This window comes from Dipodomys merriami, unplaced genomic scaffold (assembly GCF_024711535.1).
Source record: "Dipodomys merriami isolate MVZ:Mamm:240054 unplaced genomic scaffold, mDipMer1.0.p SCAF_57, whole genome shotgun sequence".
In the NCBI taxonomy this organism is placed as follows: Eukaryota; Metazoa; Chordata; class Mammalia; order Rodentia; family Heteromyidae; genus Dipodomys; species Dipodomys merriami.
This window is the reverse complement of record NW_027206146.1, coordinates 4,242,596-4,264,675: the sequence shown is the minus strand read 5'-3', so window position 1 is coordinate 4,264,675 and position 22,080 is coordinate 4,242,596. Positions and strand designations below refer to the sequence as shown.

General features: G+C 51.9%; 2 protein-coding genes and 1 long non-coding RNA gene across 4 annotated transcripts; 1 reads left to right on the top strand and 2 right to left on the bottom strand.

Moving 5' to 3' along the window:
- Positions 1–1,157: 1,157 nt before the first annotated feature.
- Positions 1,158–4,324, bottom strand: Ctu1 (cytosolic thiouridylase subunit 1). Of its 2 annotated transcripts, none has more exons than XM_070000861.1 (3): positions 3,822–4,324; positions 2,356–2,904; positions 1,158–2,027 (listed from the first exon to the last, which is right to left on the bottom strand). In XM_070000861.1, exons 1-3 carry the CDS (start codon positions 4,018–4,020, stop codon positions 1,393–1,395), a joined length of 1,383 nt encoding a protein of 460 aa, XP_069856962.1. In that variant the 5' UTR covers positions 4,021–4,324; the 3' UTR covers positions 1,158–1,392. The 2 variants fall into 2 exon arrangements, with proteins under 2 accessions (XP_069856962.1, XP_069856963.1); XM_070000862.1 differs by lacking the exon at positions 3,822–4,324 and adding an exon at positions 3,396–3,554.
- Positions 4,325–7,371: 3,047 nt separating this feature from the next.
- Positions 7,372–10,947, bottom strand: LOC138812515 (uncharacterized). The gene is made up of 3 exons (XR_011367608.1): positions 10,534–10,947; positions 9,036–9,137; positions 7,372–7,833 (listed from the first exon to the last, which is right to left on the bottom strand). It is a non-coding gene; the product is annotated as an uncharacterized lncRNA (long non-coding RNA).
- A 1,876-nt stretch (positions 10,948–12,823) lies between these two features.
- LOC138812735 (sialic acid-binding Ig-like lectin 7) lies at positions 12,824–21,463 on the top strand. Its single transcript, XM_070000859.1, has 8 exons — positions 12,824–12,881; positions 13,029–13,536; positions 13,717–13,995; positions 14,190–14,240; positions 14,940–15,197; positions 15,732–15,828; positions 16,086–16,236; positions 19,352–21,463. Exons 2-8 carry the CDS (start codon positions 13,089–13,091, stop codon positions 19,553–19,555), a joined length of 1,488 nt encoding a protein of 495 aa, XP_069856960.1. The 5' UTR covers positions 12,824–12,881; positions 13,029–13,088; the 3' UTR covers positions 19,556–21,463.
- Positions 21,464–22,080: the final 617 nt, after the last annotated feature.

Here is a 22,080-nt window from a genome sequence, read left to right as displayed (position 1 = left end):
GCCCCAATGCCATGGGGCTTAACCATCCCTGGCTCTCCTCAAGTTCAGAGTTAAATGCAAAACCGCATCTGTAATTGGTTCTCCAGGCTTCCAGCAGGCTGCAGAACAAAAGGAGCCCCCTGTCCTCTCAAGGGCTGCTGGTGTGCCCTTGAGTGTCATCTCCTGTTCTGGGGGCCCCCACCTGCCCATTATCACCAGTCTCCTCACTGAACCAGAAGCAGATTGCTTCTTGGGCACATGGGCATGGCCTCAGCCATCTTCCCTCAGCTCTGTATTGAGGATTGAGCTCAGGACCCTGTACATGACAAGACTCCGGCTCTACCTCTGACCTTGCTCGTCTCCCATGGCCTCTGATCTGGCTGCCTTGGATGGCTCTCTCCAGGGCTGGACAAATTTGTTCTCACATCCTGGCTCTTTCAGGGTGAGGTTCCTCTGCCCAGGGAGCCCTCTCCCCTGCCAGCGGGCTGCTGGCTTCTAGGCTGCCTTTTATGCCATCCCTGCTCCAATGCCTATGGCCCAGATGCCAGTTCAGATTTCAGGGGCTCCTGGAGGCTTCCTCTTTCCCCATGTCCCCCCTTTGAAAAAAATCTGGGACAGCTGCTCCTCTCCGATGTTAAATATTTATTTGACAACTGCTAGGTCTCTTGCAGACTGTCAGTCCAGAGGGCGGTGGGCAGGCCCCTAGCACCAGAGGCCTAAACACATACAGCAAGTGCTGGAGGGACACTTGGATGGTGATGCTGATGTTGTTACTGGGGCAACCTGGAGAGGCTGGGCATCGGTCCGGCCCACCAGTCCTATGGAACACAAGGGTCTGGGAGTGTCTCCTGGCCAGGGCTGGTGGGCCAAGGGGGCAGTGTCAAGGCAGGATGATGGGAAAGGCGCACATCTCTGAGAAAGATTCAGGCCAGTATCCGGGAGGTAGGCTGAGAGCGAGTCCCCAGGGAAGCTCACCCCCTCCAGAGCCTCGCGCTGCGACCTGGGACTCGGGACCTGCGACCTGGCGGCCTCCTCCACCTCCTGCCTTCCATTCCTCCCAACAGTGTGCACCCCGAGGGCGGAGCTGGCTCCACTTCCAATGCTGTCATTGGAGCCCAGCAGCCTCCTCCACCCTCGAGGGAACATGGAGACCCGGAAGGGGTGGAGCCATCCCCCCCCCCCCCCCCCCCCCGCACGGCTGCTCCATCAGCTCCATCTGGAGGGCAAGGCGGGACTAAGTTCAGGTGTCCACGGATGGTGCTCACTGTTCACATCCTATGACTGTTTACCTCTCTGGGGGCAGACTGGGCCAGATCCAGCCGTCCAAGCCCCACCGAGGGGCTCAGTGAGCAGCCCCGTCCCACGTGGATCCAGCTGTTCGGCCCGTGCTTCCCCCCTTGGACCCAGGCAGCATCACACCGGGCCCAGAGCGGCTACAGCTCCGTCTCCATCCTCACCTGGGCCCACAGGGACCGGAGAGGCCGCAGGGCCGGCCTTGGTCTCGGCAGTGGCGGCAGGGGTGCACCCCGGCCCCCCATTACCCAGCGCTCCATCCTCCGGCCCCGCCTCGCCCAGCCTCTCGTCCAGCCCGCGCCGGCCCTTGCCGATGGCCAGGCGCGGGCGGCCGCGGTTGAGGCCGTCCAGGAGCGCGCAGGCCTGGCAGAGCGCGCGGCTGGCCAGCGCCCCGCAGCGGGAGCAGGCGCCGGGGCGCGGGGGGCGTGCGGCGGGGGCCAGCGCCAGGCGCTCGGCCGAGTGCACCAGGTCCAGCACGGCCGACGGCCGCGCCGCCTCCAGGCGCTTGAGCAGCTGGCGCGCGTGCCCGCGGAAGGCCTCGGGCGCGAACGCGCACTCGCGGGAGAAGTAGCGCAGGCGGCGGAAGTGCGCGTACAGCACCACCTCCTTCTGTGACGCCAGCTGCAGCGGCCGGCAGCGCGGCAGCGCGCCGCCCTCGCCCGCCGACCCCAGGCCCCCGCCGCGTGCCAGCCGCCCCGCGTCGCCCCGCAGGAAGTTCATGAGCACCGTCTCCGCCATGTCGTCCGCGTTGTGACCTGGAGGCGGGAGAGAGCGGCTCGGGTCATGGCGTGGGGTCCCCGCTCAGCCGGATCGCTGCAGGGTGTGGGTGGGGGACCCCGGGAGGGGCTGGAGGGGGTCATGGAGACCCGGGAACCCAGGACAGCCAGGGCCCCGGAAGGGGCTGGAAGGGGTCAGGGAGACCTCCAGGCCAAGACTGAAGTCTTTCGGGACGCTCTGCCTGGCCCCAGCCCGGCCTCACCAGTCTTGGGGGTGTGGGGGGGTGTCTCTGGCTCTGATTCATGGTGCGCCCTCTCAGAGCCCTCCCCGCCCGCGCGCCCCGCCCGCCACCACGCATGCGCTCACCTGTCACGATGTGCGTGGCCCCCACGCGTCGCGCCCCCTCCTCCAGTGCGCGGCGCCGCAGCACCCCGCAGAAGGTGCAGCAGGAGCGGCTGCGGCCCGAGCCGGCTGTGCTGCTGGCCACGGCGTCCATCGTCCAGCCCCCGAAGAGGTCCGCATAGGCCACAATGGTGAGCGGCAGCCCCCAGCTGGCCGCCTGGTCGCGCACGGCTGCCAGCGCGGCGTCCCGGTAGCCACTGATGCCCTCATCCACGGCCACCAGGTGCAGCGTGATGTCCAGGCTGGGCGCGAGCGCGCGCAGCACATGCGCCAGCACCGTGGAGTCCTTGCCGCCCGAAGCGCCCACGGCTACCACGGCGCCTGGCGGCAGCAGGCGGCCTGCACGCACCGTGTGCAGCACCTCGGCCTCGAAGGCAGCGCAGAAGCAGGCGCCGCACAGCGCCTGGCCCGAGCGCGGGCGGCGGAGGGCGGCGCGAGCCGCCTGGCATGAGGCGCACGTCGGGGCAGGCATGGTCGGGGCACGGAGGTCGGGGTGGGAGGGGTCGGCTGCACCTGCACGGGGAGAGAGAGGCGGGTTACACGCACAGCTGGGTCTGCACAGCCCTCGAGCCGGCCATCACCTCGGAGGTTGGCAGGGCTGAGTCTACCCCATGGTTTCTCCTGAACCATTGGACAAAGGCCTCCTCAGCATCCTGCTATGAGTCTAATCTCACTTTATTTACTTACTTGTTGCTGACTGAGATGGGGTTTGGCTACATAGGCTTGGAACTTGCCACACAGACTAAGTTGGCCATGGATAGACAGACAGATTTTTTTTAAGTCTATTCGGTCTTTCTGTATCTAATAGAGCTATCTTTCTGCCTAGATTGAGACAGTGTCTCTACACGTACCCAAGACTGGCCTGGGGTATATACCACTCATCCATTCATATGTTCAGACAGGGTTTCCCTAGCCTTGTAGGTAGCAGAGTCTGGCCTCGAACACTCCACCTAGCCACCATCACTTCCCCAGTAGTGGGTGGGGTAACAGGCACGTCATCTCACTCTGAGAAATGCGGATGGTCTGTGAGAGACCATGTGACGTCTTCTCTGACGTCATCGGCTGGCCTCCTTCACCACTCAGGCCCTTGACTCCACTCCACATAGCTTCGAATCCAGCAGTGTTCCCTCGGGACTCACCTCCCGGGACCATAGGCCCATCTGTCACGGCTGAGCGGCGTCCCCTAGCCCCCTCCTCCCTCCCCCATCCCCCCCCACACCCCAAGTTTTTGACTCCTGCCGGGTGGCGGGCCAGACCACAGTGCACGAAGCGGGAGTTCTGGCATTTGGGACACAGGCGTTGGAAACTAGAGGCGAGTTCGCCACTCTGGTCCAGAGGGACTGTCAACCCTCCCAGATCACCGAAGCACGGGGCGCAGGCCACCCCGATGCTGGGATCGGGGGGCGGCAGGAGGAAGAGAGAACACTCACCCGGACCAAACGCCGCGCGGACCTCCACGCCCAGAACGCGGAAGCTGGGAGCGGAAGTGGCTCTGAGACTACGACTCCCAGAAGGCCTCGGAACAGCCCGGCTATGGCTCCCAGAATGCAACAGTCCTGCCAAGGCGCTGGTGTCTTCGAGACTGCTTTGCCTACAACTCCCGACAACCGTTGCGGCTCTTTTTTTCATTCTGCCTACTTCTCCCAAAATACAGTGCCTGGCTTCTCTTCTGCGCCTGCGTACGGGCGTAGAGCCGGGCGAACTGTGTTAGTGTGCTGTTGCCGTGCGGTATGCGTAAAACGAGGCGAATTGCTGACTTTGTGTGTGTTTTATAGACTATGAAAAGGAATTACTGAGCATATGATTTCTGGTTTGTTGAGGTTGCAAATGAGAAAAGTGTGTGTGTGTGTGTGTGTGTGTGTGTGTGTGTGTGTGTGTGTGTGTGTGTGTGTGTGTGTGTGTGTGTGTGTGTGTGTGTGTGTGTGTGTGTGTGTGTGGGATTGGCGCATGCGCACGGCGGATTCCACAGCTGGGGGCGGAGCGGCGCCGGGAGTAGTGCGTATGCGCAGTTGCATGAGAAAGGGGTCTGGTTACTGGTGGCGAGTTTCTCACCCCCCACAGACCCTCACCTGTCAGCGATTTGGGGGGCTCTAGGTAGTGGGACCACTGTGCAGACTTTGGGCGCGAACACGAGTGCACAACACGGCACGCGAAGCCAGAGGTGCAGCCCAAGGATGGAGGACTGGTGACAGAGGCCTGGATGGGATATGGGAGATCGTAGACACTCGACTTCCAAGACCACCTTCCTCTGATCGCTCTCCCTTCTGAGTCTTCCCAGAATGTCCTGAGCTCGAGCCCCGCCTCGCCCCGTCAGGTGGTCAGGACGCAGGCGCGCTGGAGGCTGCGCCCGCCTCTCCGAGCCTCTTGCGCTGTGTGGAGTCGTGGAGCCATGGTTCCCCAGACCAGGAGAAAGGGCTTTGGCTCAATCTCAGTTTTAGGGTGTTTCCCCCCCCCCCACTATGTAGCCCAGACTGGCCTTGAAAACTCATGGTCCACCTGTCTCTGCCGCCTAAGTAATCCTAGCACTTTGGAGGAAGTGGAAATATGAAGGCTAACCTGGATGGTGTCTTGAGTTCTAGAGCAGCTTATGCTATGTAATGAAGCCACACACCAAGTCCAGCCCCGCCAAACATTCTCCGTGTCACTCCTCACCATGTGGGGGCAGCACCGAGCAGCCACCGTCCCTGCCCTTGGCAAGGTGACAACGTTGACATTGCACGTAGGTCGTTCCCGAGGGTGGGCAGGAGGACGAGGGGGAGGAGCAGAGGTCTTTTCCTCGCCTCCGTGCCTCCTCCGGTGGAAATGAGAGGGTCTCCCACCTCATTGGCCTTCTGCTTTGTGCCACCAGGCTTTTCCAGAGAGCTGCGGACAGCTCTAAAGGAAGCTCAGTCTGCACCAGCACCTTGGAGAGCACCTCAGTCCTGGGTGGGGGGGGGGTGAGGGGGGCTCCCTAGAGCCAGAGCCTGTCCTGGGCAGAAGGGGACACCCCCTTGCCCCTGCAGTGCCTTGACCCCTTTGGGGTGAGATAGGTCACAGATGGAGGGCAGAACTTGGTAGCTGGCTGACGGACTCGGGCATAGTGGGCGAATGGAAGGTATTTTTTGGAAGAATGGTACACTTGCTGAGTGTGGGAATTCCACGTCAGGTCACGGGCGGGGGGGGGGGGGGGGGGGGAGGGAGGCTGTCTGCTATCAACATAGGAGCTAGGATTTCAGCATCAGAAGTTTCAAGGGACATGTCCAAATGATGCCACCTGTACCTCGGTGCCAGAGCCTGCGGGCAACAAAAGGGAATCCTGAATGAGGGGGAGAGGACGTGGAAAAATAAAGACATAAGACAAAGGATGGGGTTGGGAGATCTGCAACTCAAGACTGCAACACCGTTTATTTTTAACTTTCCCTAATATATACAATTAGAAGTCAAGAGGTAACATAAGGTTACCATAGTCCAGAAAAACAAGGAAAATTTCAGTAAAAACAGAGTGCAGTAAAAACAAGACAAGGTCAACTGGTAGAAAGTAAAACAAACTCTGCAGACATAGCAAAGCAATCCTGGGCACCTGGTGTTTTTTAAGTAAGCCAGTTCCTTGTATGTGCCTTTAAGTGAGCACCAGGGTCAAGATGACCTTTAAACTTTACTGTCTGCTCCCAACATCTGCCCCTCTCCTCCCCACCGCAGGTGGTCAGGACGCAGACGTGTTGGAGGCTGCACCCGCCTCCTCCGAACCTCTTGCGCTGTGCGGAGTTGTGGAGCCTTGGTTCCCCAGACCAGAGGAAAGGGCTTTGGCTCAATCTCTGTTTTAGGGTTCCCCCCAACTATGTAGCCCAGACTGGCCTTGAAAACTCATGGTCCACCTGTCTCTGCTGCCTAAGTAATCCTAGCGCTTGGGAGGTAGGGACAGAAAGATGGAAAATTGAAGGCCAACCTGGATGGTTGTCTAACAATAAGTATGGATTTAGTTATGCCGCTATACGAGCAATTAGTAAAAGAACAATTAGAGCAGGTAACATTAAAATAATTAGCTCCTACAGAAATATTAAACGGTCCATACATAATGACATAGGGCAGTGATACACAACTCATAATTTTTTTTAAAGAATGGTTTGGGCCAGGTTATGCTGTTGAGTGCAGCCACCAGCATCCAAACATGATGTTGAGGATGCCCATTCATTCACCACAGCCCAGGATTGTACTTATTAGTAAGATTAGCTCCAGACCAGTCCATTAATTGAGAGTTAGTTCCAGAAATATTGGTAAAAAATAGCTAACATGTCTGCACCTTATTGGATGAGGCTCTCCTGTAGATACTACTATTTGTGAAGAATTAATGCAACAGGGGATCATATAGGATGGAGTAGAATTTGCATGAACTGGGTACCCAGTTGGTAAAGATGTCATCTGTATATTGTACATTTGATTTTTGTTCAGGATCCAAATTTTATGAGTCATGGATAGCATTATAGTACAGCCTGGAATGGAGCCTTTAGAGCTGGTGGTAAAGCATAAAGGAGTTCCAATGCCTGAAGCTGAGATATCTCCCATCTTGCTGTGCTGGATGAAGGAATTGGGGGCTGTACTGTATGCTGATCCATTGATGTGAATGAGTACTTCAACTCCCTCCCAAGTTGTAGGGTGCACAATCGGGGGATCTGGCACGTAAGCCCAATATGTCAGCATTTGTGTCATCTGAATGAGCCTCCACAATCCTAACGCAATGCTCAGGCAACCAGCGGGATTTATTTTCTTCCTGTGAAAAAACACAAACGTCCTCAACCTCAAGTTAAAACTGGATCGGGGCCCGTGCCAATCACCTGTTAAAGGATCCTTCCGCTTATCTTGGGCAAAAGCTCTTTGCTCTCTTTTTTTTTCCCCAAAACCGCTGTGCTGCGGGAAGGCCATTACAATCTAAGCTTTAAAAATTTAGTACAAATAAAGTGTGAGAAGAATACTAACAAGGGAGAAGGGGTATAATTCCCCCCTTTTAATTAAAAAATTTGGTATTTTAATAGCCCATTGGCTTGTTTAACAATTTCTTGTCTTTGAGGAATATAGGGAATACCTGTAGAGTGAACAATCTGGTAAGATTTACAAAAAAGTTTGAAAAGCTTGTCCAACATATCCTGGACCATTATCAGTTTTAATATGTTTAGGAAGTCATAGTGGCAAAGCAGTATAGCGAATGAGCAATACAATGTTTCCTAGGCTCCCTGGCAAGAGGAGTAGCCATAGTAAAATTAGAGAAATTGGACAAAGAGAAGCCATCCAAAAGATGGAATCAGGCAGGAGTTCAGTCTACTTTTTCCACGATGGAGGTGGTCAGGGTAACGATGTAGATTTCCTCCAGGTGACTGTCAGGCTTTAGCAGCAGCAGCAGCAGCAGGGTCTCTCAGTGGTTCCAAGGAACTGTCACACCTCGTGCTGGGCTGTAAATTTCTACACAGACTGGTTAAGGATACAAGTAATACATAGGCTTGGCAGGCTGTGGCCCCCCCTAGTTTTTAAGACTATTTAGACAATAGCCCAGGACAATTTACCAAGATGACAACCTTTTTAACTAGATAGTTCTTTTAATAAGGCTAATTTTCTAGGCAGATATAGAGGGCTCAGGCCTGCACTCCTATTTTCCATGCTTTTTTCTTCTGTCTATTTTGCCACATTTTTTTTTAATGACTCTGGTCCCTTGTTCTAAAAAGGGGATGATGTGCGAAGATTCATCTTCTGTAACTTCTTCAAGCTTACTCAGGGGTGTTGATCCTACCTAGCCAGGAACCTATAACCTTAGTCTATTTTACAAAGAGGTTACCAGGGTTAGATGTCATTAAGAACAATATTTTAACTTTTGACAAATGCACAGACTTTTTCTCCGGCTACAGCAGTGTGGCTTGTTTCACACTCTGGTTTGTAAAAGCATCTTTAGGAATGTGACCTCTAGTGACCCTAAAAATGCCTAAGTCACCTGTGCAGGCCTTTAGACAGATGTTAATAGAAACACACTCTCAGGTTTACAAACTTTTTTCTTGAGCAGATAAATTTTATGTAGCTGGTGTTAGATCAAAAGTTACTGCCAATTAGGGCTTTTGGCACACACAGGGGTTGTGATTTAAACCATCCCCCACATTTTATAACTTTAGCTTTTTAGTACTATCACAGATTACTAACAAGTTTCTGTCCCTACAAGGTAGATAGTCATGGACATTAGGCATGCTTACAAACTATCTTCTTATGAACTCCTGGCTCTGACCAATTTTTGAAGGGCCACGCACAAATGACTCTAGGATCTGACATTTCTGCCATCTAAGCAGTGGCTTACTGCCTCTGGATGCTCCTCTATTGCTCTTGTCCCAGGAATGTCTTCTCTACACTAGGATAAATGCCTCATTTGCATTTCCCTTAGCTGGTCGCTGGACTTGAACTCGGGGGGCTGAGTGCTGTCCCTCAGCTCTACAGCTCAAGGCTAGCACTCTGTCACTTTGAGTCCCAAAGCAACTCTGCTGAGTAGCGGTGACTGTCTCACAGGGACCTTTTTCTGCCCAGGCTGGCTTTGAACCAGTTTGTAGATCAATGAGTCTTATAAAAGGCCACTTTACTCCAATTAAAAGCAACAAGGTGGTCAACATAGAAGTGGCTTTTAAGCATGCTCTTACCTGAAACTTATTAAGAGCCAAAGTTACATCTAACAAAGTTGTAAGAATCCTCTGTGCTTTGCTCTGGGCTTGCTGGAAACTTAAAAAACCTATAAGAGCAAACTGAAATAGCAATTAAGCAATTAATTTGGTAATCCTAATTTTTCTACTTTGAGGCAAATGTTAAGAACAATTTTACTTTTAAACTTTATATCCAGAAATCTGTTCATATTTTTAAGCCTCCTATTAATCTCTTTTATTATTTTATATTTTAGTTTTTAGTTGCATTAAAAAAATCCCTTAAAATCTTGAGGCCAAGTGTCACTCATTGTCTCTTGGCTGCTTGTTTTAAAACAGATACACATTAAAACTTTTAAACTCAAATGACAATTTTTCCTTAATGCAAGAATTACAATCACCATCCCTGTACCAAGAAGCTAGACTTAACACCTTTATGACTTTTAAAAACATCTTAATTGTAGAACATCATTGAAAGCAAGTCACATTATACAAATACATTTTTAACCCTCTTTTTAAGTCCAAGGGCCAGTTTTAGCAATACTAATCAGATAATCACATCACTAATTTTTACCTACATGTTTCTGTAGGGAAAAAGGACAGAACAAAGATGGGCCACTTGGCTCCTCCTATGGAATGGGCAGGCACCTAATCTCACTCTTTACAGTTAGATGAACTGAGTTTGTGCCAGCTTGTCCTCTTTCACTATGTGTGGACTCCTCCCATGGCCCGTCCCACCATGTATGACCAGCTGAACTGCACTTTTGCCTGTTTGCCCCTTACCCCTAAAGATAGGTCTTTTGTTGGCTTTTAAGCTTTTTCCTTTTCTTATCTCTTGGTTTTTGAATGAAAATACATGGTTTTAGACAGAACAGGAAATGTCTTTGACAGTGTTAAACAAACATTTATATTTAAACTTCTAATATTTATCCCCAAATTTTAGCCAAGGGAACTAAATTCCAAACAGCCAATGCATTTTTGGTAAGCCAGATAACTTGATTACAGTGTAAATGGCCTTATGCATTTTAAAATACCAGATTTTTTATTTTTAAGTTAAAGAATCCTTAAAAAGTCATTTAAAACAATGTGAAAATTCTTTAAAATTTTTGGTAATGTCCAAACCTCATAACCTTTTGAATTTTAAACTTAAACTCACCCAATTGTTACAGCATGCTGACAATTCTTTCCTTGAACATGTTCACAAACACATACAAAACATACACAGATCTTAAAGTGCACAAAAATCAAAATCAGTTGTACGTACATTTAAAACTGGTATCAATTCTAAAACAGAACTAGACAAGACAACAACCAAAGGCTGAGTTGGGGGCTAATGGGCCCCCAGTTTATCCCTACCTCAGAAAACATAGAACAGAAAACACAAGACAAACAAGTGGCCACAAAGACAAAATCGGGGCTCAGTGAATGGGCAACATCTCACCACCATTCACAAGTGGGACTCAAATCCACTTACCAGGGGACTCGAACCCCCTCTACTCACCTCTGGAGGATTTTTCTTTTAGATTCCTGCAAACGTTGACCCAGGGGCCTTCTAAGGTGGAAAATTCCCAGTCATCTTGGGGCAAGGGAAAGAAGTCCCTAGTGGCCATCCCCTCAGACTGACAGGTTCTCCCCTATACTCAGACCCTCTGGGCCAAGGCCCAAGGCTAAGATCTTGCTGATGTCATTTGCAGGTGGTCAGTGGCATTTTCATCCGGCGAGTTCTCCCTGCAGGTCCTTTTAAGTTATTGTTAGGTCCTCCAGGTTTCTCACCACCCCACTGCCCCCCCTACTTCTGGATCCAGAGAGAGTGGAGGAGTTGGCAGTGAAGGGTAGAAAGGGGGGTCAGTTTAAAGTGTAAGTAAAAAAGAAGGAGCTAGAGAGAAACAGATATTAAAAGGGGGTGTTAGCCAGTCTCCTCCGGGCTCTTGCATCCGGATGAATCTGAGAGGAGAAACATTCCAAGAATTCTAGAATACATACACACAAATATTGATACAAAACACATTTACAGCATGCGCGTTGTAGACTGTCAGACAGAAAGTGCCGGACTACACACGGGCCCAAATGTCTGCACTAGTGGATAGTTTACCCTGATGGGGATCCGGGGGACATCTCCCACTGGCCCCGTTGGCTGTCTTATAGCGCGTCTGCCAAGACCTCTTGCCAACCTCAATACAGAACCTGCAGGCTACACAGATACCAGACAATTACAAAGCAGCAATGTTTTAACTTACCGGCCATTTGCATCATAGTGTCCCTGAATCCTTTTTTGCATTTTTTTTTTTTTTTGCTAAGTTCCTCTGGGAACCAGGGCATACTTCCTTAGCAAAGTGAAAGAAACATTCTAACTGACTCTGTCTAACTTTCACTCCTCGAGTGTGAAACATTCCCTTGAGAGCCTGCACATATAGCGTGCGGCTGTTACCTTGCCCCATAATTTCTTACTCCCGACTATACTTTCACCCACTCTCTTTTTCCAGACGCATCCTCTTCTCTTAGTGGGTTCCTCTGCCTTGATCCCAGTTTTCAGGTCCCTGATCAGGCGCCACTTGCCGGAGCCTGCTGGCAACGAAAGGGAATCCTGAATTAGGGGGGCGAGGATGCGGAAAAATAAAGACATAAGACAAAGGATGGGGTCGGGAGGTCTGCAGCTCAAGACTGCAGCACCATTTATTTTTAACTTTCCCTATTATATACTATTAGAAGTCAAGAGGTAACATAAGGTTACCATAGTCCAGAAAAACAAGGAAAATTTCAGTAAAAACAGAGTGCAGTAAAAACAAGACAAGGTCAACTGGTAGAAAGTAAAACAAACTCTGCACATATAGCAAAGCAATCCTGGGCACCTGGTGTTTTTTAAGTAAGCCAGTTCCTTGTACGCGTCTTCAAGTAAATACCAGGGTCAAGATGACCTTTAAACTTTACTGTCGGCTCCCAACATCCCAGACCTCCGTGCCTTTTGGAAAATGGAATACATGGATCCAGAAGGCCACCAAGCTCTCTCTACCCAAGTCTAGCTTCTCTCTTGTGTCCTTGGGCCCCCTCTCTGTACTCGGTCCTCAGGTGTGTTTACACTTGAATGGCGCGGAGACAGCAGGCAGGAGCTGACATGCCCACTCTCTTGCTTCTGCTTTTCTTTCTAAATGAGAGGCCATGAGGTGGCATGGTCCCTTCTGACCACAGGGATGTTGTAACTGCTTCTGCTAGAGCAGTATTGGGACAAGAAAAAGGAGCCCCAGAGGCTCACAGGATATGATTCAGAAAGTGGGGGGGGCACATATGCACACACCAGTACTGGAGCTTGCACCACTGTCCCTTAGCTTTTTTCACCGAAGGCTGGAAACTCTACCACTTGAGCCACACTTCCAACTTCTGGCTTCTTAGTGATTCAAAGGAGATAAGAATCTCACAGATTCTCCAGACCAGGCTTTGAACCTGGATCCTCAGATCTCAGCCTCCTGAGTAGCTAGGATTACAGGAGTGAGCCACTGGTGCCTGGCCTGCGACAATACATTGTCATGGGCCAGTGCAGCCCCGCACCCAGCCTGAGAACCACCCCCAGACCCAACCGAGCTTCCTGCCATGGGCAGCTCCCAGTGCACCCACGTCAATGACTATTTCCTTCCCAGTGCTTGCTGACTCCACTGGAATGGTGTCCAGGTCCACACTGGATGGAGGAGGGGCTGTGGCTCACTGGATGGGGCCTCCTGGTTCTCTTGGCCTCTCACCTCCTCCTTGGTTTCACCAACACCCACAGTTCATTGGGGAGCCATCAGAGGGGACCTGCTTTTTGCAATGCTAGCAATGTCCCCCCATGAAGGAAGAACATCACCAGGGAGGGAGGAGGTGGGTTAGGGGATGGGTGGTTCCCTCTGGTGTCAGGGCCCAGGGGTGCCCGTGGATGGTGGAGGGCTGATGGGGCCCTGACAGTGCCTGGGTTAAGGTTTCCTCCCTCTTGCCTTCCACTTCCTCTTCCTCCTCCCCTTTGTGTAGCTCTTATTCCAAGCCCTGCACTTGGTTCCTCAAAGAAGAGCCTAGAAAAACAGATTGCAAATGGTGAGCCCACTGCACCAGCTGGACATGTGGCTGCTGCTGCTGCTGAAACTGTGGGGGTGCGTGGGGGTGGAGTGGAGGAAGAAGCAGAATGAATTGTACAGCCTGCAGGTACAGCGTCAGGTGACGGTGCAGGAGGGCCTCTGTGTCCATGTGCCCTGCTCCTTCTCCTACCCCGGGGAGGGGGAAATGGACGGGATGCCAGTCCATGGCTACTGGTACAAGTCTGAAAAGCTGAAGATTCTGGTGGCCACAAATGACCCAGTGCAACAGGTGCACGAGGAGGAAAAGGGTCGATTCCACCTCCTCGGGGATCCCAAGATCAACAATTGCTCCCTGGGCATCAGAAACGCCAGGGAGAAAGACAAGGGGACGTACTTCTTCCGAGTAGAGAGAGGGAATATAAAATGGACTTATACTGGTAACAAACTGTCCCTGAGAGTGACAGGTAAGTCTCCTCCCCAGGTGGACCCTGTGAAAGATTGTGGGGGCCACAGGGAGGATTCGATGGGACCCCATCCCGAGGGGAGGAGGGGAAGAACACGAGGGGCTCCCAGGAGGAGCTGGGTCAGAGTGTGAGCTTCCTCAGGGTCTTCCTACTGACCCGTGTGTCCCCTCTCTTCACCAGCCTTGAACCGCACCCCTAACATCCTTCTCCTGGGGACCCTGGAAGCCGGCCGGCCCAGTAATATCACCTGCTCTGTGCCCTGGGCCTGTGAGCAGGGGGCACCCCCCATCTTCTCCTGGAGGTTGGCCTCTGTGTCCCCCCTGGGTCCCCAGGTCACCCAGTCGGCAGTGCTCACCTTCACCCCTCAGCCCCAGGACCATGGCACCAACCTCACCTGCCAGGTGACCCTGCCTGCAGCCAATGTGACCAGGAGTGCGGCCATTCAGCTCAGCATCTCATGTGAGAGCTGGGCTGGGCCCCTGGGTATCTGGTGGAGATTACATGCTGCGGGGGGTGGGGCAGAGGGCAAGAGGGCTAGGCTCAGAAGGAAGGAGGATGCAGCCCCACTGCTCCCCACTTACATACCTCCTGGGGATGGAGGGCAGATGTCCGGCCGGCCACACCACCGATGCACCTGCCATGTTCTATCTCAGATTCCCCACAGAACCTGACCCTGATGGCAGTGTCCAAAGGAGCCAGCTCAGGTAGGAGGAGCCTTGCGGGCAGGGTGGGACCCAACCCACCCTACTTCAGGAATGTGGTCTTCCTCACCCATCATCATGTCCCCCTTCATTCCCCCCCCCATCTCCCAACTTCTGGTCATGGCCCTCCACCAGCACAGGGACAGGGAGACAGGCACACTGCAGGCCTTTGATGGGCCTTCCTGTCCTCATCCACCTGTGTGTTCTCATTGGTCTTCCTTCCACCCAGCCCGGGGTGGGGGGGGTGGGGGCTCTGCTCATGAGGAGACACGGCCATATGGATCCGTGTGGACAACCAGAGTCTCTATTTGTGGAGGAGATGCAGCCACGTGGACACTCGTGGACATCCTGCACCATGCTCTGGAGACCTCAGCTCTGCCGGGCTTTGGCTCGTCCCCTGAGTGCCTGAGCTGGTCCTCAGGCTCTAGGACGGTGCTGCCCATGGCCCCGTGGGCCCTAGTTCTGGGAGCATCCCTGGACAATGGAGTGGGGGGCTCTGGTTTTATTTTATCAATGGAAATGGGCAATGAATGGTTCTGTCCACCTCTCTGTGTGCACATGTGTTCATGTATGCACGTGTGTGCATGTGTGTGCATGCATTCATATGTGTATGTGTGCATACGCGTGAACATTCCCTTTTTTGGCCCCCAGCATCCTTCTGTCCTCTCTCTTGTATATCTGACCGCCAGTGTCTCTCTGCAGCCCCGGAAGCCCTCGGGAATGGCTCATCTGTCTCGGTTCAAGAAGGCCAGGCTCTTCGCCTGCTATGCTCTGCAGATGGCCACCCCCCTGCCAAGCTCAGCTGGTCCTGGGGTAACCTGAGCCTGTGCCCCACTCAGCCCTCTGACCCAGGCATGCTGGAACTCTCTCCAGTCAACCTGCAGCAGGGTGGGGAGTTTACCTGCCAAGCTCAGAACATCCTGGGTGCCCAGCACGTGTCCCTGACCATCTCCCCACAGAGTGAGTGCCCGCTGGGCTGGAGAAGGGCTGGAGGAGGGAAGCTCCACTCCACTCCAAAGTCAGCCGCCTCACTCAGCTTCAAAGAGGAGCCCAGCTGTGAGGCCTGGAGTTTCCCTGGCCAAACCAACCAACTCAGTGATCAATAAGAAAAATATTATGATTTCCAGTGCCATCTCAACAGACAAACTGGGTGTGGTAGAGGGTGCCTGAGATTGCAGCGAGGGGGGAGGCCTAGTCAGGAGGATCCTCCTCAGAGGCCTACTAGGCAAAAATGCAAGGCCATTGCTGAAGTTGGAACTCCGGTGACAGGGCACCTGCTTAGCAAGAGTGAGCCACTGAATTCAAACTCCAGCACCACCAAATGGTAACAACAACAACAACAATAATAATTTTCAATGAAGACAAGCTGCCAGCTAGCACTTTCCAGACACAAGGGGTCTGGAAAGTCTAAGTTTGGGGTCCAGCAGGGATGAGGTGGGAGAAGGAAGGAAAGTCCTGGAGGGGAATCCACAAAACACGCCCCTCTTTCCCCAGGCAAAGCGGAGTCTCTGTCGGGAATGCTGCTGGGGGCTGCTGGTGGCGCCGGCGTAGTCATCCTGCTCCTCTTAGGCATCTGCCTCCTCTTCTTCCTGTGAGTATTGGGGTGCAGGGAGGGCAAGCCGGACACAGAGCCCGGAGCCCACAGCTGGAAGAACCTGGATACCCGAGGGTTCGAAGCGGGGGCAGCCGTGCTCCTCCCTTCTCAACACTGGAGCCTCTGGACGGGCCCAGGACCCCCTCATCTCCACCTGCCTCAAAGGGTTTAATGGGGAACTGGGGTAGGGGTGAGGCTCTGACCGCTGCGCCCCAGCCTGGCCAGCCTGAAAAGCCCCCTGTGTCCTTATTCAGAGTCCGGTCCTACAGGAGGAAGTCAGCAAGGCCAGCGGCAGCCACAGCTTGTGTCACAGATTCCAGCACTGGCCCGGGTGCGGGTGTGGCCTTGCATGTGTATGATGTGGGTGTGGCCCCGCAGGTGCATGCTGTGGGCGGAGCCCCACAGGTGAGTGGTGTGGGCGGGGTCTCACACGTGCATGGTGTGGGAGTGGCATCGCATGGACATAGTGTGTGGGTGGCCCTGAAGGTGTGTGGTGCGTGCGTGGCATCGCGGTGCGAGGTATGTGCAAGGCCTCGTGAGTGACTGGTGTGGCCGGGGCCTGGCATGTGCGTGCTGTGGGTGGGGGCGGGGCCTCGCGTGTGCATGGTGTGGGCAGGGCCTCATGAGTGATTGTGTGGGCGGGGCCTCACATGTACATTTATGGGTGTGGCCCCGCTGGTGTGGGCGTGGCTTCGCGGGTGTGTGCTGTGGGCAGGACCCTGTAGGTGAGCGGTGTGAGCTGCACCTCTTATGTGCATGGTGTGGGTGGGGCCTCGTGAATGCCGGGTGTGGGCGTGGCCTCACATATGCCTGCTGTGGCGCCCACAGGTGAGTGGTGTGGGCGTGGCCCCGCAGTTGTGGGCGTGGTATCATGGTACATGTGTGGGCGTGGCCATCCAGCATCTTCCCTGGATTCTTCCTCGTCGCTGAGTGTGACCCAGGTTGGCTTCTTGCTCCTAAGGGTCACAGAGGCTCTGCGGCCAGCTTTCCCGCGGTCCTGCTCTACATTCTTACACGTGGAATTACTTTGGGTGACTCGTGCAAGGGGCTCACGCACTACTTGTCTTTTTGTGACTGCCTTATTTCACTTCACACATGTCCTTGAGGCCTATCTACATTGTCACACGAGACAACATTTCCTTCTTTTTTTTTTTAAGGTCCTTGTTTTTTTCCTTTTTTTTTTTTTTGTCAGTCGTGGGTCTTGAACTCTGGGTCTGGGCGCTGTCCCTCAGCTCTTCAGCTCAAGGCTAGTGCTCTACCACTTGAGCCACAGCGCCACTTGAGGTTTGCTGGAGGTTCACTGGAGATAAGAGTCTCATGGACTTTCCTGCCCGGGCTAGCTTTGAACAGCGATACTCAGATCTCAGCCTCTCAAGTAACTAGGATTACAGGCCACCTACGCCCACCTTCATTTAGTTTTCCTAATAGTGGTTATCCTAATGAGCACAAGACTGTATTTCTTCATTTCTTCTGCAATTGGATTATTTATTCATTGCTGTTGAATTCATTGCTCTTTCTACATTATAGATGCTAGTTTATTTCCAGGATCTGATTTCTCATTCTGTAGCTTGAGTTGTGGTTTCTGTTATTGCCCAGGAAGTCCGCCATTTAGAGTCGGCCTGGCAGAGGGTAGAGCTGGTCCCCATATTCAGACTCACTGGGCTGACTAGTGAGTAGAAGAACAAAGAGTAAGGAAGAGGGCGAGAGGCCGGGGCTGACCACAGGAAGTGAGCCTGGAGAAGTGGAGTGTGGCAACCACAGCCATGGGTGACAAACAGACACCATTCAACTTTCACTTTCACTGTCTAGTCTGGCAGTAGCATGGCTGGGAAGAGAAGGACAGGGACATTGGAGGCCAGAGGTGGTGGCTGGCAGCCACTGAAGGGATTGCCTAAGGGGTTGGATGGAGCCAGAAAGGCGTGGCTTCCTGCAGAGGGCATCGGGGTAGAGGTGTGGAGTTGGTCTCTCTGCCATATGGGATTGGCCCAGTGGAGCTCCTGGTGGGTGGTTGGCCTGAAGCAGGACTGGATCTTAATTTACATACTCATGAAAAAAGGGGAGGAGCAATGTCTCTGCCAGTGGTATAGACAGGGCTTATGTGAAGGGTGGGGCTGGGAAGGGGCCCTGCCCCCTAGGGAGGTGCCATACATCCCCACTCATTACATTATCAGTAGCTTCAAACTTCTTTCTTTTCTTTTCTTTTCTTTTTTGTTGGTCATGGGGCTTGAACTCTGGGCTTGGGTGCTGTCCCTCAGCTCTTCAGCTCAAGGCAAGCACTCTACTGCTTGAGCAACTGTACCACTTCCCGTTTTCTGAGTTCCTTGGAGATAAGAGTCTCACGGACTTTCCTGCCCAGGCTGGCTTTGAACCGAGATCTTCAGATCTCACTCTCCTGAGTAGCTAGGATGACAGGCATGAGCCATTGGCCCCTGACACTTATTTTCTTAAACACGTATCATTTCTGTGTATATGTATACTAGTCATGGGGCTTGAACTCAGGTCCTGTACACTGTCCCTGTGCTTTTTTGCTCTAACCACTTTTGGCTTTTTGGTGTTTAAGTGGAGATAAGAGTCTCATGGACTTTCCTTCCTGGGCTGACTTCAAACTGTGATCCTCAGATCTCAGCCTCCTGAGTATCTGGGATTACAGATTTGAGCCACTGGTGCCAAGCTAACATATAAAATCTTCATAACCTTTCTTTAAGCTTATCACTTAAAAATATTGTCTTACAGCTGGGCGCTGGTGGCTCACGCTTGTAATCCTACCTATTCAGGAGGCTGAGATCTGAGGATCTTGGTTCAAAGCCAGCCTGGGCAGGAAAGTCCATGAGACTCTTATCTCCAATAAACTGCTAGAAAACCGGAAATGGTTGTGGCTCAAGCGGTAGAGCACTCACCTTGAGCTGAAGAACTGAAGGACAGTGCCCAGGCCCAGAGTTCAAGCCCCATGACTGGAAAAAAAAAGTGTGTGTGTGTGTGTGTGTGTGTGTGTGTGTGTGTGTGTGTGTGTGTATACATATACATACACACATGTATATATACATACATATATATACACATGTATATGTATATATATGTAGTCTTATAGTTCTGTAAGTCCATAGTGGGTCTAATTGGGCTAAAATCAAGGAGTTGGCAGGGGGGTCTGGTTCCTTCCTGGGGCAGGTGAGGTGTGTGAGCAGGGGAGGCCTTCCTACCTTCTGGTACCTTTTTTTCAGTTTCTTTCTTCAAGGTTGTGTGGTTTTCTTTGTAGAGTTACTTCAGCCTCTTTGGTTAGGTTTATTCCTCAGTATTTGTGGTTGTGGTTGAAGCTCTCGTATATAGAACTGATTTTCAAATTTCTTTCTTAGCCTGCTTCCTTCTTTCAGCGTCTAGTAAAACTACTGATTTTTATGTTCTGCTGAGCCAATCTAAGAGTCTTCTGGTGGATGTGTGGATGAAGGGACCCCCAGTCCACTGGAACCCCCTTCCTGATCCTACTCCCCTGTCCTCCTCTGACTTCCACATGCTCTGCCCCCAGGGCCCCAAGACCAAATCTGAAGCAGAGGACAGTTTCCTGTGCCAGCCTCCCAAGGTTTCCTCTTCCAAGGAAGGTGATGCCCACTACGTAGAGGTAGATGAGATCCACTATGCGACGCTCAGCTTTCAGGGGAGGAAGCCCAAGGAGCCACAGGGCCGGCCCGCCATGGAGAGCGAGTATGCAGAAATACAGACCCACACGTGACAAGCTAGAGAAGCTTGGTCCTGGCTGGAAGGATCCTGGCCTCCACGGGGTGGGAGGGGGAAGCTAGAGCCCCTTCCACCAGCCACGTGGCACCTCTAGGCTGTTGCCGGATCTTTCCTCTGTTCGCCAGCCCTACAGACCCTGGCAACCCCATCCTACCCTCCACCTCTGTGAGTTTATGTTTTAAAACCACTCTGTGAGTTTATGTTTTAAAACCACATGTGAGTGAGATTGTGCAGGATGTGTCTCCCTCTGTGCCTGGTTTATTTCACTTAAAAATGTCCTCTGGGCTGGGCACTGGTGGCTCATGCCTGTAATCCTAGCTACTCAGGAAGCTGAGATCTGAGGATCACAGTACAAAGCAAGTCCAGGCAAGAAAGTCCATGACACTCTTATCTCCAGTGAACCACCAGGACACTGGAAATGGCTCTGTATCACAAGGGGTAGAGCTGGAGCTAAAGAGCTGAAGGGCAGTGCCCAGGCCCAGAGTTCAAGCCCCATGACTGAAAAACAAAATGTCCTCTAGGTTTTTCTGCATGGTCACCGATGACAGAGCAATGTGTATTCAGAATATTGAAAAGAGAGGATTTAAAATATTCCCACATTTAAAAATGTAAAGAAATGGTAGCTATTTGATATGATTTATGACAGCGTATGCTTGTAGTCCCAGCCCTTGGGAAGGCTAAGGCAGGAGGATACTATACTAAAACAATATTCAGTGAAAGACAAAGTAGGTGCTAGTGGCTCACACTTGTGATCTTAGTTACTCAGGAGGCTGAGATCTGGAGGATTATTATTTGAAGCCAATCCAAACAGAAAAGTTTAAGAGAATCCATCTCCAATTAACCAACAAAAAGCAGGACTGGAGGCATGGCTCAAGTGCTTAGATGACCACCTGAGTAAGCTTGAGACCCTGCATTCAAACTCTAGAACTGCCACAACAAAAACAAATGAAAGTTACCAGAAGCTTGGCACTGGTGGCTCACACCTGTAATCCTAGCTACTCAGGAGGCTGAGAGTACAGGATCAAGGACTGAAGGAAAGTCCATGAGACTCTTATCTCGAGTTAGCCTCCAGAAAACTGAGGTGGTATGTGGCTGAAAGTGGCTGTCTTAGATGAATAAATCATGCCCTGAGATCAAGCCCCATGACCAACCAAAAACAAACAAACAAGAACAACAACATCAAATGCCTCCTCAGTTCTTACCATATGTTGATTAAAAATAATCCCAGTAAAGTAAAAAATGCAAAGCAAAGAATAAAAAAACAAAACAATAAAATAATCCCTGTCAAACTACAATATATGTATATATGTATAAGTATATTGTGCATGTAAATAGATACATGTTAATATGTGCATGTGTATGATAAACTAAGAAGTTGATTCTCAAATCTATTCAAAAATACAAAGGGCCAAGGATAGTCAGAGGAGGAGGAGGAAGAAGAAGAGGAGGAGTATTAGGGGAAAGAGGAGGAGGAAGAGGAGGAGGAGAGGGAGGAAGAAGAGTTCAGACTAACATTTCTTATGATACTGGATCACACAGTATAAAGAATCTGACTAAATGGGGCTGGGAAGGTGGCTTAGTGGTAGAGTGCTTGCCTTGCATGCATGAGGGTCTGGGTTCAATTCCTCAGCACCAAATAAACAGAAAAAGTTGAAAGTGGTGCTGTGGCTCAAGTGGTAGAGCGCTAGCTTTGAGCTAAATCACTGAGGGACAGTGCCCAGGCCCAGAGTTCAGACTCCCAAACCAACAAAAAACAAAAAAACAAACAAAAAAGAATCTGACTGAAAACAAAGGGGCCAAGAGCTGGGGTTGGGGCTGATCAGGTAACTTCTATGGAGTTGGGGCCAGCCAATCAGAGTAGCCAAGTCTGTTCTCCAGACAATCACACTAGACTTGTCTGTTCTCCAGCCAATCAGCAGCGCACAGGACTATCCCATAGCCAATTGGAGTATGTGCCTCTTGGAGCTGACGGATAGCACCAGAGCCAATCAAGAGCTAAAAGTGCATGCCCCTTCCCTGGTGTCCAGTGAGCTCCAGACAATCAGTAATGGTGGGCAGCGCCCTGGGATTACACCAGCACCAATGCAACCACAACTTATACATTAACCCTGATCCAATCCCTTCCTCTTGATAAACTCTGCTAATTTTACCAACATTTTCTTCATCACATTTTCAAAATGCATCAGTTCCTTAGTATTTCTGTTTATGCTCTCTATTCCCTGGACAGATATTTGTATCATGTTAGTCCATTGGGGATTCCTTCATTCTCTATGGCTCTAGACCTGCCCATTAGTCTGGGGTTCACCTTGCCTCCCAGCTTAGATGTCCACCCACCAGACAGATCTGAGCTCCCCACTCATCACCTGACTCAGCTCTGATCTGGCCAGGCTGGGTCCCAGACTGCTTCCCTGTCACCAGCCAGTGCTCCTCCCGAGTCTGCCTCACTTCAATTCCTCCCCTCCACTAAACACACACAGCCTGTCCCACCTGGGGAGGGGAGAGCAAGGATGAAGTGGCAGC

Excerpts from the sequence above, each read along its gene's own strand:
- Ctu1 (XM_070000861.1), bottom strand. The coding sequence starts at position 4,020 with ATGAAAAAAAGAGCCGCAACGGTTGTCGGGAGTTGTAGGCAAAGCAGT. Across the intron at positions 2,905-3,821 it reads CCGCGCGGCGTTTGGTCCGG|GTGCAGCCGACCCCTCCCAC; the intron begins GTGAGTGTTCTC and ends CTCCCCGTGCAG. Across the intron at positions 2,028-2,355 it reads GGCCACGCACATCGTGACAG|GTCACAACGCGGACGACATG; the intron begins GTGAGCGCATGC and ends TCCCGCCTCCAG.
- LOC138812735 (XM_070000859.1), top strand. The coding sequence starts at position 13,089 with ATGGTGAGCCCACTGCACCAGCTGGACATGTGGCTGCTGCTGCTGCTG. Across the intron at positions 13,537-13,716 it reads ACTGTCCCTGAGAGTGACAG|CCTTGAACCGCACCCCTAAC; the intron begins GTAAGTCTCCTC and ends TCTCTTCACCAG. Across the intron at positions 15,198-15,731 it reads CCTGACCATCTCCCCACAGA|GCAAAGCGGAGTCTCTGTCG; the intron begins GTGAGTGCCCGC and ends CTCTTTCCCCAG.